General features: G+C 32.8%; 1 protein-coding gene across 1 annotated transcript; it reads left to right on the top strand.

Annotated features, from left to right (window-relative positions):
* Window positions 1-238: 238 nt before the first annotated feature.
* On the top strand, window positions 239-1429 carry LOC149535225 (protein PLANT CADMIUM RESISTANCE 2-like). The gene is made up of 4 exons (XM_089803710.1): window positions 239-533; window positions 622-693; window positions 785-997; window positions 1088-1429. The coding sequence occupies exons 1-4, from the start codon at window positions 359-361 to the stop codon at window positions 1162-1164; spliced, it is 537 nt and encodes a 178-aa protein (XP_089659836.1). The 5' UTR covers window positions 239-358; the 3' UTR covers window positions 1165-1429.
* Window positions 1430-20604: the final 19175 nt, after the last annotated feature.

Raw genomic sequence — 20604 nt, 5'->3', positions numbered from 1 at the left:
TGTTTGAAGGAATGAACAATCCATTCCTTCACATTCACAATTACTAAAAGACACGCACGCGGAAACAAACAGAGCAGGTCAATGTTTAGTGACTAAATTGTATTTGGCTCAAAACTCTTCTTGTGTAAATCTACGCGTCAAGACGTCATAACTCGTTCAAACGCATAGGGAAGCTCATCCAACGCCTCCAGATTTCAATAGTAGAAAGGGCATTCAAATTCTCTACATGTTAAATAGGTCCCCCGCCCTAGAGGCCTACAATCAATACTCTGCAGCGACAAATAAAGATTGCCTAAAAGACCCTCTGCCCTGCAGGATTTGAATCAGTTGAAGAAGAGGAAGAGGAAGAGGAAGAGAGATGTATCCCACAAAGGCCGAGCATGAAGTTCCGCAGCCGCCTTCATTCCAAAATCCCTCTGCTCCCCAACAACATCTGCAGCCGCCAACTCATTCCTATCCCCAACAAGGCGGCCTTCCACATTCCAAAGAATGGTCCTCTGGTCTCTGTGGCTGCACCGAAGATCCTTCCAACTGTATGCACCACCTTCTTTTTCTTCCCCTCTCTTATATCATCATGCACCTTTCAAGTTATAATAATGAAAATGTTTTGTGCGATTGCAGGTTGCCTCACGTTCTTTTGCCCCTGCATCACTTTTGGGCAAATAGCGGAGATTGTTGACGAGGGTTCTCCGGGTAAGAACCCCCTCCGTAAACTAACTGTATTCATTCAATTTATATGCTAATTGTTGTATGGAAGGGGGCTGAATGGTTGAAATTGATGCAGCATGTGCATTGAGCGGAGGAGTATACGCTGCACTCTGCTATTTTACGGGCTGTGCGTGTTGTTACGCGTGCGTGTACCGGAACAAGATGAGGGCAAAATTTAACTTGGCGGAGAGCCCCTGCACGGATTGTCTGGTCCATTGCTTTTGCGATTCATGTGCCCTGTGTCAGGAGTATCGAGAACTCAAACACAGAGGATTCGATCCTGCTCTCGGTAATATTTCATTTCTATGACTGGGTTTTAACTTTGATTACCGTCCAACTGGTTCTGGCCTTGATTTTTATTGTATGGCATTTGTTTCAGGTTGGAGAGGTCCCGGTCAACAACAGGGAATGGGTCACGCCATGGCAGCGCCTGGGTATGCAACCATGCAAAAATGATCCTCCCGCCTATGCCATTTCCGATTCTCCAGGGAATTTGGGATTCAATGGCCCTTCTCAACAATTGTCTTCTCTTTGATTTCTAATGCTATTGTCAAGAATGTGAGTTGTAGAGAATGTGAGGTCTTGTCAGGATATTTGGTTTATATTTTAGTAAGTTATTTTAATTTGATGATAGGTTAGTTGGGACGACTTTATATGATCAAATACATCTAATGTAAAATAGAAGAACCAAAGGATGGTAATAAAATTATTTTATAACTTATTTGTAATGTTGTTTTACTTTGTTGTTCTAGATTAGAGCACACTACGAATTAATGGCATGATAGGATGCATGTTGTAGAAGAATTTAATTGTAAGATTTATTAAAGTAAGTCAGAGAAGTAAAATGAACCGTTCACATATAGAAAAGTGGCGATCAAAAGTTAATTAAGACAGAGAGGAAAATATTATTATTATTTTAGGTCTTGAAGATGATGCAAATTAATGCTTCAAATATCACTTGAAACAAAGCCCAGCAAGAGCTATAGGGCAAAATAAAATTATGTCATAATTGGAAAATGATTTTGGTTTTTCTAATTTGTTTGTAGACATAATAAAGTATGATAATTGATCTAACCAATTTTGGTACAGAAAGCAATTTGATTGTGAAGGTCCATTTTATTCATCCGCACTAGCCAAGTCAACATTAAGGATGATTACAATTCTTCTGATAAGGAAAATGAAATGCATTTTTAATAAATAATAGTAAACTTTGCATATTGATCATAGTCCAGAAAAATTGGCCATTGTAGTGTAGCCAGCTATAACATGTATTTTGCTTCTTTTTATGTTTCTTTTGCTTGGTGGTTCAACAACCACTTTGATTGCAAAATCAAAGACAACCATCAATTTCTAAAACAAAAAGGAATAGATCAAATTGTTTCTAGAATTTTTTAAAGAATTTATAGGATGTCATTTTTTAATCTAGATGGTTAGAAAGAATCAAATGTAGACAACAGTGGCACTGAGAAGAATTTCAATAATCTAAGGGTTGCATGGTAAAAAGAAACTATACATGTTTTCTTACACAAGGCAAATGAAAATGTGAGACTAGAGTATGTTGATAGTCAACCAAAGATCTCAAGCTTTAGGGTAAATAGAGAGTGCAAAATTGATACTAAACAAACTAATATACATGTATTATTAATAACTTTGTGTGTATTGTTCCAATAAAGAGCAATGATCTATTCTCTAAAAGTTCAAATCTTTTAATTAATGCTAATATTCAAGTGTATGATTTGTTTATAGCCCCTTCCCTAATAATACCACTATAAAGTTTCCTTTATTATATTTTTTACAGAACAATGAGAATCTATAAGAAGAAACAATCCACTTGAATATATATAAGCTTAACAAAAATAAAATTTTATAAATTTAAATTAGAATTATCGCTTGTGATATTTAAATTTGGAATAGAGTTCCCCAATCTCTATTTAAAAAAAATGCATGATCTCTTAAAAAACATTCTTGAAATATACAACATGATGGTGTATTAGATAAACCATCCTCCAAAATATGGAGGGGGTACTAGACTACTCCAAGAATTGAATGGAATTTTTTCATTTTCAACTTGGTCCTGCATTGACAAATTTTTATTTTATCTTTTATAAGGGGGAGATAACAAGATAATAACTTGAAAGAAGCTTGCATCTAGACAACTAAATTCTATAATTTGACAACCACAGGTGAAAATCCAAAAAAATTTATATGATGTGTGATTCCATGTAGTTCACATTTAATGGAATATAAGTTATAGCTAAACACTTTCACAATTTACTTTGTAGGAGTCAAACAAATTGTAAGTAAAAGTAAAACATAAATTTGTTGCAAGTAGAGTTTTCTTTAAAGCATTTTCACAACAAAGCTTATACAAACTAACCAAAGATAACACCATGGTAGTCAATTGGATTGTTAAATCGAGGAATCATTTGACCTATTTACATTAAAAAGATAAACATTATATCATATGAAATTAAAAATAATAATTTGAGTCATGAGAGGAATGAAACAAGTTATATTAAATCAAATGATTGATGTCTCATATGAAATTAGTAAGTCCAACAAGCTATTAGAAATAATATAAGTTAATTCCTTAGAGTCCACAAACAATAAGAAAGGCCAAGTACTTATTCCTTTGTTTGCTATGCTCTACGAAATTCATATTCCACCAAGTGACACATTACATTGTGACATATCCTTCTATTGTAATAGCACAAAGAAGATTTTGTGTAGCCACTGCTTGGTAGTAAGCCCTAATCATTCTCCCTAGGTTAGGAATTTGTGACTTTTCATAAAAGGTATCTCTATCAATGTTATCTCCCATGTATGTAGGAAGCTTTAAACCATTCATATCTTTGAGTTGTTTTGATAAATTTTTTTAAAATTGTGCAACCATTCTACCCAACAAAACTGTTGCAAGTTGTCTAGCAATTCTACCTACCTAATCTCCACAAGGATGGTATTAGAGTTTATCTAAAAAGAGAGATGATGTAGAAACGAGATATTAGTAAAAATAAATTTTCTAAAAGGTTTCATTCTTGGAAAAATGAAAAAAATGTAAACAATTCAAGGCCTTTGCAAAATATGGTTCTAAATTTATGATAAAAACAAGATTGAGGTAGAAAAGGAAGAAAGTAAAAATAAAAGGATCAATTGTACAAGCCTAGATAATGTTGACAAAGATGCCTAAAAATACATGACAAATATTTTATATGATGAGAAAGACAACGAAATCCAACCTAAAAGACACCATGGAAACATATCTTGCCATTGATGTCAATAATCATCTACTCTTGACATACCAACTAGGGCAATTGCTAATTATGAAAATAAAATAATGTAGATTTTTGAGGTATGACCTTTTTATTTAGTTAAATTAACTATTACATCCAAGTACTAGGAGAGAAATCATAAACTTGCAAATGACCTTGGGTAAAAGCACATATCTATCTCACCATAAAGCATGTCCAGACCTATTTTGGCCAAATCTCATCTTTCCATAGAAACACATTTTCTTCAAAAACTAAAAATACCCTTTTATAGAGATTGTATTGAAAATCACCATCATAGAAATTTCATAATGGTTTGATTATTTATAATATGTTATAGTGTCAAAATATTACAAGTATGTACTCAAAACATTCAAGAATATGCTACTTCAAAAAAACAAAAAAATAGTAAATTATATTAAAAAAATTATAAAATTTATATGTAGCACTAAAGGACAAAGTCCCCTTTGAGAATATGTGATTTTTTTTCTAAAAGGTATAGATTTGATGGTGAAATTTTGATGGGAGATAAAAATTATTGATTTCTGATAAGCTCAACTTAGAGTACTTGTAGTAGAGAAAACATACATCAAAAACCCTTTTTTTTTTTGCACACTATTTACATGTCATCTATAACATAATTTGAAATTAGATAAAAAAGGATTGCTTGCATATACTTATTTGATGAGAACTACACCTAGTATTTTTTCACAATTAAAAAATGATTTTAAAAAAAAAAAATGCATGAATTTTTGCTTTAAAAAAAATTAAAATTATGGGCATAAACTTCATCTAATTTTATGTACTTCATCAGTTTACATCATCTTCAAATTCTGAACAAAAATGTCACTTATATGTCATTATAGTTTAACAATTTGTGTTATGTTGTCATTTTTCTTTATAAAAGGGTGACACAAGTTTGTAATTTTACCCCCTACAATATGAAACAAATACAAAGAAACATTAGATTGGTACATTTAATAAAAATCTAATAGAAAAATCAAATCAAGAAATTCACCCAATTAACTCTTAGAAATAAATCCTTCACAATGATTCTATTAGGAAAGAAATTATTTTAAGTAGTACTTTCAAACTAAACACCAAGATGAAATAGAAAATGCAAACATAATAAATTGAACTACAATACAAGTAGCATTAGACTAAAGACTTATTTTTTCACCCATTTAACTCTAAGAAAGAAAACTTTCACATAATGATTGCAAAGGAAAAAGACAATTTGAAGTAGTAATTTCAAACTACATTAATTCATACAGAAAATGGAATGTTTTATGTTTATATTCTCCTAATTACAAAATTTAAGTTTATATGTTCTAACTTGAAGAAACTATTTTGACATCAAGATATCAAATAAGAAAATAGTTCCCATAGACTTTAAATGAAAATATTATTCCTCTAAGGGATTAAATATGCTCTTACTATTTCTTGGTAAAATTAGATTAAAAACTTTACCAAGATCCTTGGGTATGTGCAAGATCATAATATACCAAACTAGGGCCTTAGGTGGCAATGAAAAATTTGCAAATTAGGGTTACTCAATATGATGTGAAATTTTGAAGTAGTTATGAATCTTGTACCAAAAAGTTGTATCAATACAATATATAGGAAATTGAATGAAGTTTCTAAACTACTATCCCTTTTCTAAAAAAATATTAATTTGATTGGTTAGTTTTTTGGATTTCAATGTAGTCATACAAAATTTTGTGGAGAAAAAAAAGAAGTTGATGTATGTTTAACTACCTTAATCACAATCAAATAATAATATTTTTTTATAAGATTCTAAATATAACAAGTAGACTTGTGGACGGATATAACACATATTTTTGAGTAATTCTATTCCAAATAAATAATTAATTATAAATTTTCTGCTGCAAAATTTTCAGGCTAAAAAACTTCCATGTCTCACCACGTCGACTCATTCAAAACTTAACAAAATTCATTTTCTTCCTTGTAGTAGGTGAAGTATAAAACACAATGCATATTTCAGATTTAAAAAAAGATTATACCATTTGAGAGTTATAGATGTTTTTCAAATGTTTGTCAACACTTTATAGGTAACTTCATTAGAAAATAAGTAATAATTACTTAATGAACTTGTATTTGACAAAAAATAATATCAATGGAAAGTTTTAACAACACTCTTAAGAAACGCTTTTCATTTCATCAAAGTTGGGTGGAAAAAAAGTTGTTAGGTACACCCTCAAAGTATGAAACTCAAAGAAAGAGGGCAATAACATATTTTTGGTGGTTTTTGGTCATTGAACATTTAGGCTTGGTATATACCAAGCCTAATCGGATACCAAATATTTTAGGTACCTGAAAATGCCCACCAATAGAAATTTGGTATTTGAAATGTGAAATATATTTCATGTTTCAATTTAAATGACTTCTATGTCATTTCAACTCAAATACATGATTTTTTTTTTATGGACAAGAGGCCGAAGCCAAGATTAATTATTGTGTTTATTATTATTTGTTAAGCACAAGTAGATTTGAACCCAAGACCTCTTTGATAAGAGACTCACAATTTACTGTTGTGTTGTAGGCTCTTGCCTAACTCAAATACATGTTATATTATAATACAATATATTATAAAATATTATATTTTAATATAATATATATGACATATTACAATATAGTATATTATATCACAATATAATCTCATATTTTATGATATAATATAATATGTTATAATATGATATATATTATTATATATTATAATATAATATATGTGATATTATTAAATACTATAGTTCAATATCTTATATTATTATATATTATAAGATAATGTATTTTATTATTTTTATATTTAGTACAATATGCTTTTAATTGTTCAAAGGAGGTCATATGTCATGAATTCTAGATACCCCCTTTGACCCATTTGATAAGATAATATGCAACTTAAGTCCCATCTGATAGGATCGTATGTGTTTTTGACCCATATGAACACATGAAATAGGTCCCTAGGGGTCATGGGACCCCTAGTAACATATGCTGTCATGTAATATGTCAAAAGGGGTCATAGGTTTCAACCCATTGAAACAAATGAAATAGACATCTTGTCATAAAATGTGTTGAAAGGGGTCATAGCATAATCTATGATCCCATTTGACCCATATGAATAATTATAATATGTCCCTAGCAATCCTAGGACCCCTAGGGACATATGTTATCATGAAATATATCAAAAGGGTTAATATGTTATCTTATGATGCCTTTCAACCCATTTGAATAAATGAAATAGGTCTTGTCAGGTCATAGGATACCTAGGGACATACATTGTCATGTAATTTATCGAAAGGGGTCATAGGTTATCCTATAACCCATTACAAACCATATGAACAATTATAATGTGTTCATAGGACCCCTATGAACATATGTTGTCATGAAATGTGTTGAATGGGGTCATAGGTTATCCTATGACCCCTTTTTACACATTCAAAGAAATGAAATTGGTCCCTAGGGGTCCTTGGACTCCTAGAGACATACACTATCATGAAATGTGTCGAAAGAGGACATAGGATAACCTATCACCCATTTCAACCCATTCAAACAAATAAAATATGTCTCGAGGGGTCGTAGGACCCCTAGGGACATATGTTGTCATGAAATGTGTCAAAAGGGGTCATAGGTTATGCTATCACCCCAACCCCTTTCGATCCATTTGAAAAAATGAAAAAAGTCCCTAGAGGTCCTCAGACCCTTAGGGACATATGTTGTCATGAAATGTGTCAAAATAGCTCATAGGTTATTCTATGACCCCTTTCGACTCATTTGAACAAAAGAAATAAGTCCCTATGGTTCCTAGGGACCTAAGTTGTCATGAAATGTGTCAAAAGGAGTCATAGGTTATCCTATGACCCCTTTTGACCCATATGAACAATTATAATATGTCCCTAGGGGCCCGAGGACACCTTGGTATTGGAAATGTAATGACAAACATGTGATTGAGAAGGGGGCGGGTGAATCAGGAACCACTTATACTTTTCACTTATAATACTTTTTCTTTACTTCATTAGATTATCTAATCTACTATCATGCATGAACATAAAATAATAAAGAAATCAAAACCATAACTCTTTGACACAATATTTGGTAACCCAGAAACACTTCAAGGAGAAGGTTAAACTGGGGTGAGGATGACACCCATAATGCTTCACTAATATTGTAATAAAGTTGGCCTGTTAGGGCTTACAATTGATCACTTAAGGTGATCTACTCTATTAGGAGTATGCAGGATTGTTAGGTCCACATTGTGAAAGGATTTTACAATACAATGAAGTATGTACTCTTTTAAGAGAATTTACAAAGGGCTTCTTGGTCCATCTTGTTAGAGGTTTTACCTAATGCAACTATTAGGATGCAATTAGTAGGATGATCCTTTTTTGCAACTTGATTTTTTGATATAGATCCTTTCAAGATTGTAATCACTCGACTATTATAGATATGACTCTACTCTATCGTTTATATTGCATGGTAGCCTGGATACTCAATCTTCTTCTTTCTTTCCATATTCACTTGTTTCATTTTCTTATCTCCTTTTCATTCATGTTTTTCACTTCTCATGCAAGCTTATGCACACTTAGACAAAACAATTTACCTTTGTTATATAAACATCAAAAAATATTTTGATTCTACATTGGCTTAAACAAGAGGTGCCTTTACAATAATCAAATTATACCTTTAGATCGACTGAATGTTGATGCTCGGGTCACACTGTGCACTTAGGTGTTATACTGATGCTCAGGCAATACAGTGAGCTCGAGTGATACTCTAGAACTCGGGTAACCCTGATTTCCTTGCTTGGACTGGATGCTTGGTTCATATTGAGAACTCGATGAATACTATGAACTCAGTTCACAATGCTAGCTTTTTTCATATTGAGAACTCAATTTACACTATAATGCCTGTTCATAAGATAGTGCTTGGTTAACACATGATATTCTCAATCTGCTTGGGCTACACTGAAGCATGCTAATTGAAGGAAAACTCAGTTGTAGTATTAACCAACCTTCCTGGATGACTTAAGACAATGTGTCTTGCCATAGGGTCAACAATCTCCCCCTTTGGCATTAGTGACAAAAAAACTTATCATGTGTAGTTCTGTCATCAATCCAAAAACTATTAATCCAAAAAAATTCTATCAAACTCCCTCTTACCATATGCTTGCAACTACAACTTGGCTTGGACTAAAAAACAACGTCTGAGTCACAACTGAATGAATTTGTTAAGCATTTATTAATTTGTTAATTTTGTTATAGTTTAATTTTTCCTATTAAAAAACTAATGACATTCCTTTATTGTATCAATGGAAGCCTCTCAAGTGTAGAGATTTTAATGCATATCAATGGAATATTAATGTTTGCATACAAATTATTTTTAAAAAAGAAGCAAATGATTTTTCTTTCTTTAAATTTTATTTTAGGTGAATAAAAAGACAAATAGGCACTAATTTTTATAATTGCTGAAATATAAAATTATTTAAATAATAATATCAACTTTTTCTAAACAGATTAATAAAAAGGTTTATGAAACTAAAAAGACAAATAGCACTAAATTCTTAAGACAGAATCATATTAAAGCAGATACTTTATCTACATAAAAGTAGCTAAAATCTTCCTAAAGTTTTTAATAAAGCAATATCAATTATTGAGAGTTTTTGAAATCTCTACATGTTGAATAGGTCCCCTATGCTCACGGGCTAAAATCAATACTCTGCAGTAACAAATCAAAATTGCCAAAGAAAATTCTATTTCAAGGAGTACTCTGTAAATTGGAAGTTGGAGAAGAGGGAGGAAGATGAATCCCACAAAGGGCGAGCAAGAATTTTCAGCCTCCAAGGATCCACAACAAATAGCAACTGGAGTTGTTTTATTCTTAGTCTGGGGTTAGTGTGTAATTGAGAATTTTCTCAATAAGTAAACCATCCCAACTGGTCTTGATTTTTGGAAAGAGGTATTTCTTCCTCAAAGCATTTGGATAAATTTGTTTCTTGCACGGACTAAATACATGTGTTATTCATAGGAAAAAGAGGACTTTCATCCTTAAAATTAGTCTAGATTCACTGCTCTTAAAACTTTACAAATCTAGAGGATTGACCATCCTGGTTGTCTTCGAAGCTAAGCGGTTCAGACAATGATCTCCATAGAGACTTGTAAAGAATACCATTTGGCATGTGACTTTCAAAAGTTCATTAAAAGAGGAACACAAGAGTTATCAGATTGGAATAGATCCAAAAAGGGGACACCAATGCCTTGGCCACGTAGTCTAAACATGGTCAAGGTAAAAGAGAAAGAAAAGAAAATCAAAAGGGTGTCACATAAAATATCCTAGAGCTTATTATAAATAATAGGGGTAACAAATTGAGTTAGTACATCATAATCAATAGCCCACTTCACACAAACAAAATATAGAAACATGTGAGTTCCATGAAGCAAGCAAATAAATTACTAAAATAATTAAAAGGACAAGTAATCAATGACTCATTAAGAGCCCTTTGAATAGATTCTCACATCTGGTCATATAGTGATTGATAGAAGGTTTATGGGGATTTTTGACACCCCTTCTAATTAGCAAAAGATTATTTCTTTGCTTCTAGACACTCATGATGGCTACCACCTAGGAGTGTCTAAAATGGAATTAAGGCACTAAACACACACTAAGTGTAAAAATTGAAGACATTGAATTTTTGGTTTCCAAGTACCTAGAAGCCACTTGTGACATCTGAAATCAAGTTACAAACTCAACATGAGTTTGAAGAGTGCTTGCTGATAAAGAAATGCCTTTGTCATTTCTTTCTTTTGTCAGGGCTATTTGTTGTGGTTTCACAAAAAATGGCCCATTTTGGAAATTCAAAATGGAGACCCCCTTCTTTGTTTTCTAGAGTGAGAGACCCCATTTTCTAGCACAGGGCATCTAATCAGGCACTTCGGTAAAAAAGGGTCTCTCTCTTGGTCTAGGTCAATCTAATTTCCCTAGTTGGTTGATATAGAATAGAGTTTGGGTGCCAAAAAGTAAAAATTGTGCAAGTTAAACAAAATGATGTGCATATGTGCACATAACGTGCATGCACACCTCTAGAAGGTATGCAATATGCACTCAAAAGCATCAATGACCCAAAAGGGTGCACATGGGCACTTGTAGATGTGCACACCTTCTAGAGGTGTAGTATGTGCTTGTCCACAAGGCCTTCCACCTATAAATACAACCTTCATTCACTTATTTTGACACTTTACACTAAGGAGACCCCCGAAGCTCACACCCTTGCAACATATGCACATTCACATCATCGCACCTTGAAGCTTTCCGATCTTCAAGCTTTCTAAGGTGAATCCATGACGCACACAAGAATACTTGCACATGTATGCAACCCTATATGGTATGTATTGTGTAGAAAGAAACAATAAATGCATAAAATGAACCCACATATGTACATGTGTTGTATGTGTACAATATGTATAATGTATACATTGTGCAACATGCACAGGTGCATGAGGCATGCATGTAGGCATTTTAGACACTATAGGGTTTTGTCAGTTGATTCCAGTTTGGTCAAATTTTTATAGTCTGGTCATGTATATAAGAGCATCTTTTGGTTTCTCATTAATGATATACTGACATTTTTCTTTTCTACTATTGTGCAACAAACCCATGAAATGATCAGCAATGGTGGCAACATTGATTATGAGCAATCTAGTGAACACAACTTTCCATCCAATATATGTCTAGTTATCCAAATTGATAATGACTCTAGCACACCACTATGTACTAGCAAATAAGGTAGCTAAGAGTGTGATAGGAGAAATTGTGCTAGACATAAGGCTGCAAAACATTGAGAAATTCTTCTTTCTACCAAGGGTAGATCAATATTTACAAATTACTTATGACATGGCAGACTGATGGTATAGGGAGAATGAGTTAGGGGCAAGGGAGTTGGTACTGGGGAAGTATCTCATCATTGTTGGAAGTATGAATGTTGATGATATTCCTATGGAGGAGTATTGTGGAAACATGATTAGATCATTATCATGATGATATGTTACATTCATGACTATGTTTTTCATTGATGTCAACATAGCAATTTTTTGTGGTATTTGATAGAAGAACAATGGTAAAGATTAAATTGGTATAGACAGATCATTGAGTATTTTTCACTAGCGAGGTTAATGGGAGATACTACTAAATGTATATTTTATGTAGTTAAGCTCAGGTGCAAAAATATTAAGTCTAGAAGAAGTTATGCAAGTTTTGGTGAGGACTATTTAGAGATAGAGTTTACAAAAGCATGTTTTGTTAAACTTGTTATATCTCTTAGCAGAGATGTTACTTTGAGAAGCGATGTTAAAGGTGTGTAGAAGACATTCTGGAGATGACATGGCTAAGTTTGTACGTCATAATATTACACGTGTGGAAATTTATTCATGTTACAAGGTGATAGCTTAATGTTATTGCGAAGTAAAATGTGTTCTTAATGAGGTCCTATAATTATTAATTGAGAAGGTGTAATAGCCAACTCAAGGGAATTGTTTTATGGACTTGGTATAAAGGAAGGACATTTTCCTTTATTATACAAGAAAAGAAGAAGAGCGAAAAGAGGAGAGAATATATGAATGTTGAGTAATCAACTTGATATAAAAAGATAAGCATAGTAGAGAGAAGTTGGAGAAAACTTCATTGCCAAGGTGTTATTTTGAGATCTAAGGTTTGATATTTGGATCCAAGCTTTGTGACCTAGTCTACAAGGTTTGAAAGTGATTGGCCTAGTTGACATGACAAAGGAAAGAGGATAAAGCATAGTACAAATAATTATTCTACAAGGAATAGTTGAAAGATCAGTTGGATAGTAAAGTTCAATGGTCTTACCCCAGAAGTTATTTGGATAGTGGGTCCTTCTACCTTCTACAACTCCTAACAGGGTTAGAATCTTCTAACAAGGATTCAAAGTCTCTTAACAGGGACTCTTATGTATTGAATATGTTTATCGACTCCTAAGAAGGTCCATACTCTAACAAGGTGTGTGTATATATATATATATATATATATATATATCTATCTTTGTGGGCATCATTCCCATAGGGGTTTTCCCTCTGATCAAGGGTTTCCCTAGTTAAAAAATATGGTGTAATTGTGCATGTGAATCTTGTTATAGTTGTTGTTTACTTTGGTTACATGGTTAAGATTAATTAAGGTTGATAAATGTTTTAGTTGGATAGCCGATTCACCCCCCCTCAATTATCTTGGTGGACTATTATTCCTAACAATTGGTATTAGAGTGGCAAGTCTTTGAAGATAAGGCTTAACAACTTTGGAAGATCAGTGGTGAGTTATTTTAGAAAGAATATTCCTAAGTCTGATGGAGGAAATTTCATCACCCAGAAGATGGAGCTTCTTGGTGAGAGATTTGAATTGTGTACATAATTGAGCATTGAGCTTCTGGATAGAGGCACAAGTAAAGATAGATCAAGATCCAAAGAAGACATGAAGATCAAGGAAGGCATTGATCTCCTCATGTAAATAGCCAGGAGGTATGGAAGTCTTTTCTTGTTGGAAATATTATGAGTTTGGTCATTTTTCATCTACATGCCCTAAGAGAATAAGGAAAACTATAAAGAGCTCACTTTTTGATGAAGATGAGGAATTTAATGCAAGTATGTAAAGAATCTTGAATGATTGTGATGATAAAGATAATAAACCTTAATTAGTTAAGAAAGATGAAGTATTAGAAGAGATAACTTTGGTAACTATTGTTGATCCAAAGACTAACCATGAAAATGTGGAAGTTATCATTAGCAATGATTTGCAGAATGGGAATCAAATTGAAGAAAAAATATTCAATCCTAGAGTAGACGAAAGAGTTGATTTGAAGACTCCTGAACATAATGGGATTGCTAAACGAAGGAACAAGTTAGTAGCAGAAGCAACAAGAGCAATGCTATTTGAGAATGATGTGTCAAAGGCATTTTGGAGAGAAGCAATTAACACTACAGTGCATACTTTGAACATAATACAAATTAGAAAAGGTATGAGCAAGACACCCTATGAGTTATGGTTTGATCATTCATCATTAGTCAAGTATTTTAAAATATCTAGAAGTAAGTGTTACGTAAAAAGAGATGATGATGTTGGTAAATTTGATGCTAGAAGTGAGGAAGGTATGTTTCTTGGTTATTCATTAAAAATACAAGCTTATAGATGTTATAATCTGAGAACTAAGACTACTGTTGAAAGTGAAAGTGTAAGAGTTGATGAGAAATTCAAGATACAAGAATGAATAGTTAACTACAATTCTGATGATGAGAATGTTTTTATTACTAAACCAAATAATGATGAAGTATTCTTTGAGACTAGCAATGATTTGTAGAATGAAGGTGAGCTAAGGTAGGAACAAATTTTGGAACCTAGAAAATAGCTAAGAATTGAGATAACAACTCCTACTTCTAGTAAGAATATGACAAAGAATCATCCACCAGAGCAGATCATCGATAGCAAAGATAAAGGTGTGATGACAAGAAGTAGAATTAATGAAGAAATATGTTTGATATCTCAAGTAGAACCAAAGAATGCATATGAGGCATGCAAAGATGATTATTGGAAGAAAAATATGAAAGAAGAATTGAATTAGATAGTGAAGAGTGAGACATGGGAATTGGTCTCTAGACCAGTAGACAAGAATGTGATAGGAAAAAAATGGTTATTTAGGAACAAGACGAATGAACAAGGTGAAGTTGTAAGGAAAAAAGCAAGATTGGTATATAAGGGTTACTCACAACAAGGAGTAGACTATGAAGAAACCTATGCTCTTGTGGCGAGAATTGAAGCAGTAAGGTTATTCTTAGCCTATGCAACACATAAGAAATTCATAGTGTATCAAATGGATGTCAAGTCAACATTTTTGAATGGAGAATTTGAAGAAGAGGTGTACATAGAATAGCCTAAAGGTTTTTCTTTAATAGATGACAAGGACCTGGTATGCAAATTGAGGAAAGCATTTTATGGCTTAAAAAAAGCACCCAGAACTTGGTATGCAAGGTTGGACAAGAATTTGACAAAACTTGGATTTAGCAAAGGTATGATAGATAGTAATCTATACTTGAAAGAAATAGGTGATAGATTATTGATTTTGTAATATTTTTTGATGATATCATATTTGGAGGAAATGATAGTGAAAGTGACAAGTTTGTAGAAGAAATGAGAAGAAATTTGAAATGAGCATGAAAGGGGAAATGAAATACTTCCTAGGATTGCAAATTGTGTAGGATAAAGAAGGAATCTTTATTTCTTAGGCTAAGTATTTGAAAGATCTATTGAAAAGGTTTGGTTTGGAAACATGTAAACTAGTTGGAACACCTATGATAACTGGACACAAGTTATCTACAAAGGATAATACACCTACTATTGAGAAGAAGAAGTACAGATATATGATTGGATGATTAGGATATCTAACTCATACAAGGCCAAATATAGCTAAAGCTAAAGCTGCCCGAAAACATTCAACACATATCATATAAATGTATCATATTACATAATGAAAAATATGGATGAAACTATTATGGATTTTTGATATCTCCTCCTTTTTTATCACCGAAAATACTCATTGCCATGACTTATAGCAATAGAACATCTCTATCGCTCATCATTGTTATGATTATATCTATTTTCCATTTGTTGATGAGTGCTAAATGTTATAGCGAAAAGCCCCCTTATTGCCCATCGCTATATTTTTTTTGTAGTTTCTTCGCATAAAGACAAAAGGGATCAATATATGTCATAGCAATATGCTTTCCTCATCTCTCATCACTATGTCAAGATTAGGCCTTCTCTATATAGAAATCGAAGAGTTTGCCATATTATGCAGTGATATAGTACCCAAAATCTCTTTTGACCATACTGCGATCACTATAGTGTATCCCAACTCTTGAAGCCTAATTTTTGTAACTATAGTGGTATATGAAACATCAAATTTTTTTAAAGCCATTGTAGCTTCACAAGAGATTAAGTTTGACTTAAGATCATGGTAGTGAAGTGGAAAAATCTTATAACCATAGCTCTACATGGTTAGGGTTGGGAAGAGGCAACAAGGTCAGGGTTTGAGTCATCACAACATTGAAAAATATGAAGTTGTTAAGTCCTTACCCACGAAGAATTTGTGAAAAGGTCAGTCTAAAAGGTTTCGCTACTTCACAAGTGAAAGTCATAGTAAAGAATGCAGACAATGATGTTGCGATGAGCGGTTTCATGCCTTCACAAGTGCTAGGATACAGTCATTTCCTGAGGTAGCAATCTTTCAAAAATGGTTAATGGTATTGTCATCACTACTTCACTACAGTTAGTAAAGTGTAAAGACAAATAGTAATTCTATCTCTACATTGAAGGAACATTAAATTGTAACATGTGGCAATCATGCAAAAGAAAGGATACATTGAAGGAAGAATTTTTTTTTTTATCGATTCCATCTTATGATGCAAACGTACAAAAGAGATTGGATAAATATTTACATGTTTTGTCAACTGACTATGGCTAAATTGTTTCAGATGTTTAACTCTATGGGGAAGTAACAGTAATGGCTAGTCGGAGGTACGTAAATAGTTATCTAACTTGATGCAATATTAATAGGCCTATGAAACCACATCAAATGAGGTTGATTTTTTAGTATGAATTCATGCGAAAACAATCCACGATGACAATTGCACCAGAACTTTATTACTTGGCATCTGTATGACTACATAATTAATAAAAAATACACAAATCAACTATCAGTTCAATGAAACATTCGTCAGACACACCCACATGACATCATAGAAGGACCATGGATGGGTCCATGTGATGGACTTCTATAAGATGACCATGCCTTAAAAAAAAGGATTTATGTATCATACATTTTTTTGTACTTATCTTGTATAGTGGGATGATTTATCTGGAGGATAGCTATGTCCGCTGATATATTCTCCTTTGGTTGGTTTTCCATGGGTATACTTTTTTGAATGATTATATAAATGATAATTTTCACATGGAGATGCCTTCCTAAAGAGAGAGTGACTGAGAAATGCATAGAGAGAATGAAATACTTATGTTCTTGATTGTTGTCCTTAGAAGTTTGATAGTATTTTTGTTTAGATAAAGAGTCAACATGCATCTCTATATAACTTATTAACTTGAGATAGTCATTAACTTGGAAGCATAGTCGTAAGTTGGGAAATACCAATAGTGAATATGACATAAAAACAGTGAGAACAGAAACCTCTACTCAACATTATCATAAATTAAAAATCAACAAGGTAGTCATAAGAGCACATCATCTATATGTCAGACATACAAATTGAAAGATTCATGAAATCCCATCACAGTAGCATTGATAGACACAACATATAATGAAAAGTATTGGTTTAAGGAAACAAGAAGCCACATCATTTATTGGGCATGCTAATTGTACATGGTGTAAACATGTATTCATGAGACCTTAGTGTAGAATGCAAATAGACTGATGACGAATTAAACTAAACCCAAGCTATCATCATTAGAATGTAATCTCTACGAGCGTCTCATGTTTCCCTAACTACAATTGCTAAAATAGCTCTTAGACCAGCATCTTAGTGATAGTTCTAGAATGGGAGAATGCTAAAAAATGAATATGCAATGAACTAACAAGTGATAAATGATGCTAAATAACACAGAATAATGCTAAAATGCTATGAAAAATGCTACAATAAGAATGCCAAATGATGAATCAAAATGTGCCTATAGTGTAAATGCCTAAGACTTGGGTCCTTTTGCTCTTGAATTCTCCTTCTATTTATAGGATTTTAGAAGGGGTTGGGGTAAGAATTTGGGTTTTACCTTTTCACTTGGTGGGTAGAAGTGAAATTGAAAAGGAGCTCAAAAGTCTTCATTGGAGGCTCCATGTGATTTTCATGTCAACAAAAATGTCTCATGAGAAACAAGAGAAGGATCTCAAAAGTCATGATTTGTGGCTAAATAAGGCTTTATTTCAACAAAAAATGTCTCATGAGAGACAAGAGAAGGAGCCCAAAAGTCATGATTTGTGGCTAAATTTGACTTTTATTTTCAACAAAGTATATGACTTTTATTTTCAACAAAAATGTCTCATGAGAGACAAGAGAAGGAGTCCAAAAGTCATGATTTGTGGCTAAATATGACTTTTATTTTTAACAAAAATGTCTCATGAGAGACAAAAAGAGGAGCCCAAAAAGTCATGGTTTGTGGCTAAATATGACTTTTATTTTCAACAAAAAGTCTCATGAGAGACAAAAGGAGGAGCCCAAAAGTCATGATTTCTGGCTAAATATGACTTTTATTTTCAACAAAAATGTCTCATGAGAGACAAAAGGAGGAGCCCAAAAAGTCATGATTTATGGCTAAATTTGGATTTCTTTTAATTCTTTATATAAAAGAAGGATTTTCATTTTTTGAGAATAAATGGATTTATTGATTTAATAAAAGTTCCATTTATTCTCAAAAGTTTGTTTTTTCCCTCTCCTTTTTTTTTGAATTTTATTTTATGATTTTGAATTGTTTTTCTCTTCTTTTGAAGTTGATTTAGGTCTTATTAATTTGATAGATGATTTTCTATTTAATTTGTGCTGATTGATCGGAACTGCGTGATTTAGGTCTTTGCCAATTTTTGGGTGTCTACAAATGCCCCTCTTTGAGCTAGTATGCGAAGCATATTAGTTAAAAGACTATCTTGATTTTCTGATTTTAGGTCAAATTTTGATGATTGGATGTCTGTTTGTTGATGTCTGATTGTTGACGATTTGATGATTTGATTATTGTTGACTTGATGTTTTGATTGCCATTGATTTGTTGATTAGATTGTCATTGATTCGATGATTTGATTGTCATTGATTTGATGATTTGATTGCAATGTTGATTTGGTGTTACCATAGTTTTTTTTGGATGTCCTGGTTTTGGTGGGCTTGATGTTTGAAATTTTTTAGTTGGGTAGGACGTTTTTGATGTTTTAGAAAATTTTGATGTCCCAACTTGGATGCCCTAGTTTGATTTTTGATGCCCCAGTTTGGATGCCCTGGTTTGATATGGATATACTGCCCCCTCAGAAATGAAATTGGAAAAATGCATAAAAAATAGGGATGTTCCAATTTTATTTCTGAAAATGTTGATGAGAATCGTTGGTAGGGAAGGTTGAGTCACAAAGTGATGGGTAGAATCAATCAAGTAATGTTGATGCATAGAAAAGGTGCCCCCCTTAGGATACAAATTAGGGAAAACTAAAATGTCCATCTTAGGATACAGAGTAGGAAAAATAACTATTTCAAGATAGAACCATTGGCTGAATAGCTAGATGTTGAGATTTGATTGATGTATGATGGTCACTTGTGATGAAAAATTGATATCATTGTTTGGTGTTCAATCGTTCAAGATGAGGTGAGTGCCCCCAGTGACAAGGGATCTTTGGATCAAACACAAACAGATGATGTAGGTGGTATGCCATAGGGTTGATTTGTGGAGCTTCATTTTATTAGCTATCATGTATGTCATTTATGATGATGACCCTTTTTGTGTTGAGACCTTCTGATGTTGATGATTCAAACTATTTGATATATGAGATATTTGAGCTTTTTGATGTTTAGACTTGTGTGCTTGATACATAATGGACTCATGTATGCATGTGATGGCCTAATTTGATGATTATGGTGGTAGTGGATGTAGATGTGTATATGTATGGGAATGATAAATGTGGATGGATTATGAGGTAGAACTGATGATGTAATGAAAATGTGATTTGGTAATATGACATGAAATGAAATGTGGTAGGATAGAGTGTGATGGGATGAGATATGAATGCTAGTGTGAAGATTGTGAAGAGATGAAGTCTATGAGAGTGGAGTGCAAGGAGCTCATCATGATGTTGATGTTGTTGTCCACTTTGTAATAACCAGTCGTGAAGTTGTGAACTAACATTTATAAATTGTATCTTGATTTATGTGCCAACCATTTGTGTGCAAAGGAACCCAAGATGAATATGCAAACTAAATGAATGCAACTAACTGTCACTTTTTTATTTAAAGAAATGCAAACTAATTGTCATCATAGAGCATGTAATAAAATAAAAAATGATGAAGTACAACCACCACTAGCTCAACTATAGTGATATGAATACTATGTCACACCAAGAAGTACCAAAAAAGAATGAACAATGTACAAGAAAACATGACAACCATTAAGAACCAGAAGATATTGTGGCAAAATAATAAAAATAGTCACGCAAATAGTCACATGTTAGGTAAAATATCTCACCTAAGATATCGTACAAAATTGGTCAAGGTACACATGGCATTCCATACGAGAGGAGGGACTTATAAGTGGACACCAATAATGTGCAAAATCACAGGATCACTGAAATAAAATAGTGAAAAACTAATAAAAGATCATGACTTTATCCTGGTACCTCTAATCAAGTACATCACCGAGGCACTAAAAGCACATGATAGCATGGGAAATCATTATTCACAAACCAAGTGTGCTTCCAGTTGTGCAAAATAGTATCAAGTTTATTTAGTTCTGGATGGGAGCAACTGATGTTGATTGTAATGCATTGTCATGTGTATTTTTGGTATTTTCAAAATATATTTGG

The sequence above is a fragment of the Cupressus sempervirens genome, chromosome 10 (assembly GCF_028749045.1).
Source record: "Cupressus sempervirens isolate cs-2001-9-10 chromosome 10, ASM2874904v1, whole genome shotgun sequence".
Taxonomy (NCBI): domain Eukaryota; kingdom Viridiplantae; phylum Streptophyta; class Pinopsida; order Cupressales; family Cupressaceae; genus Cupressus; species Cupressus sempervirens.
This window is presented reverse-complemented; position numbering and strand designations above follow the sequence as displayed.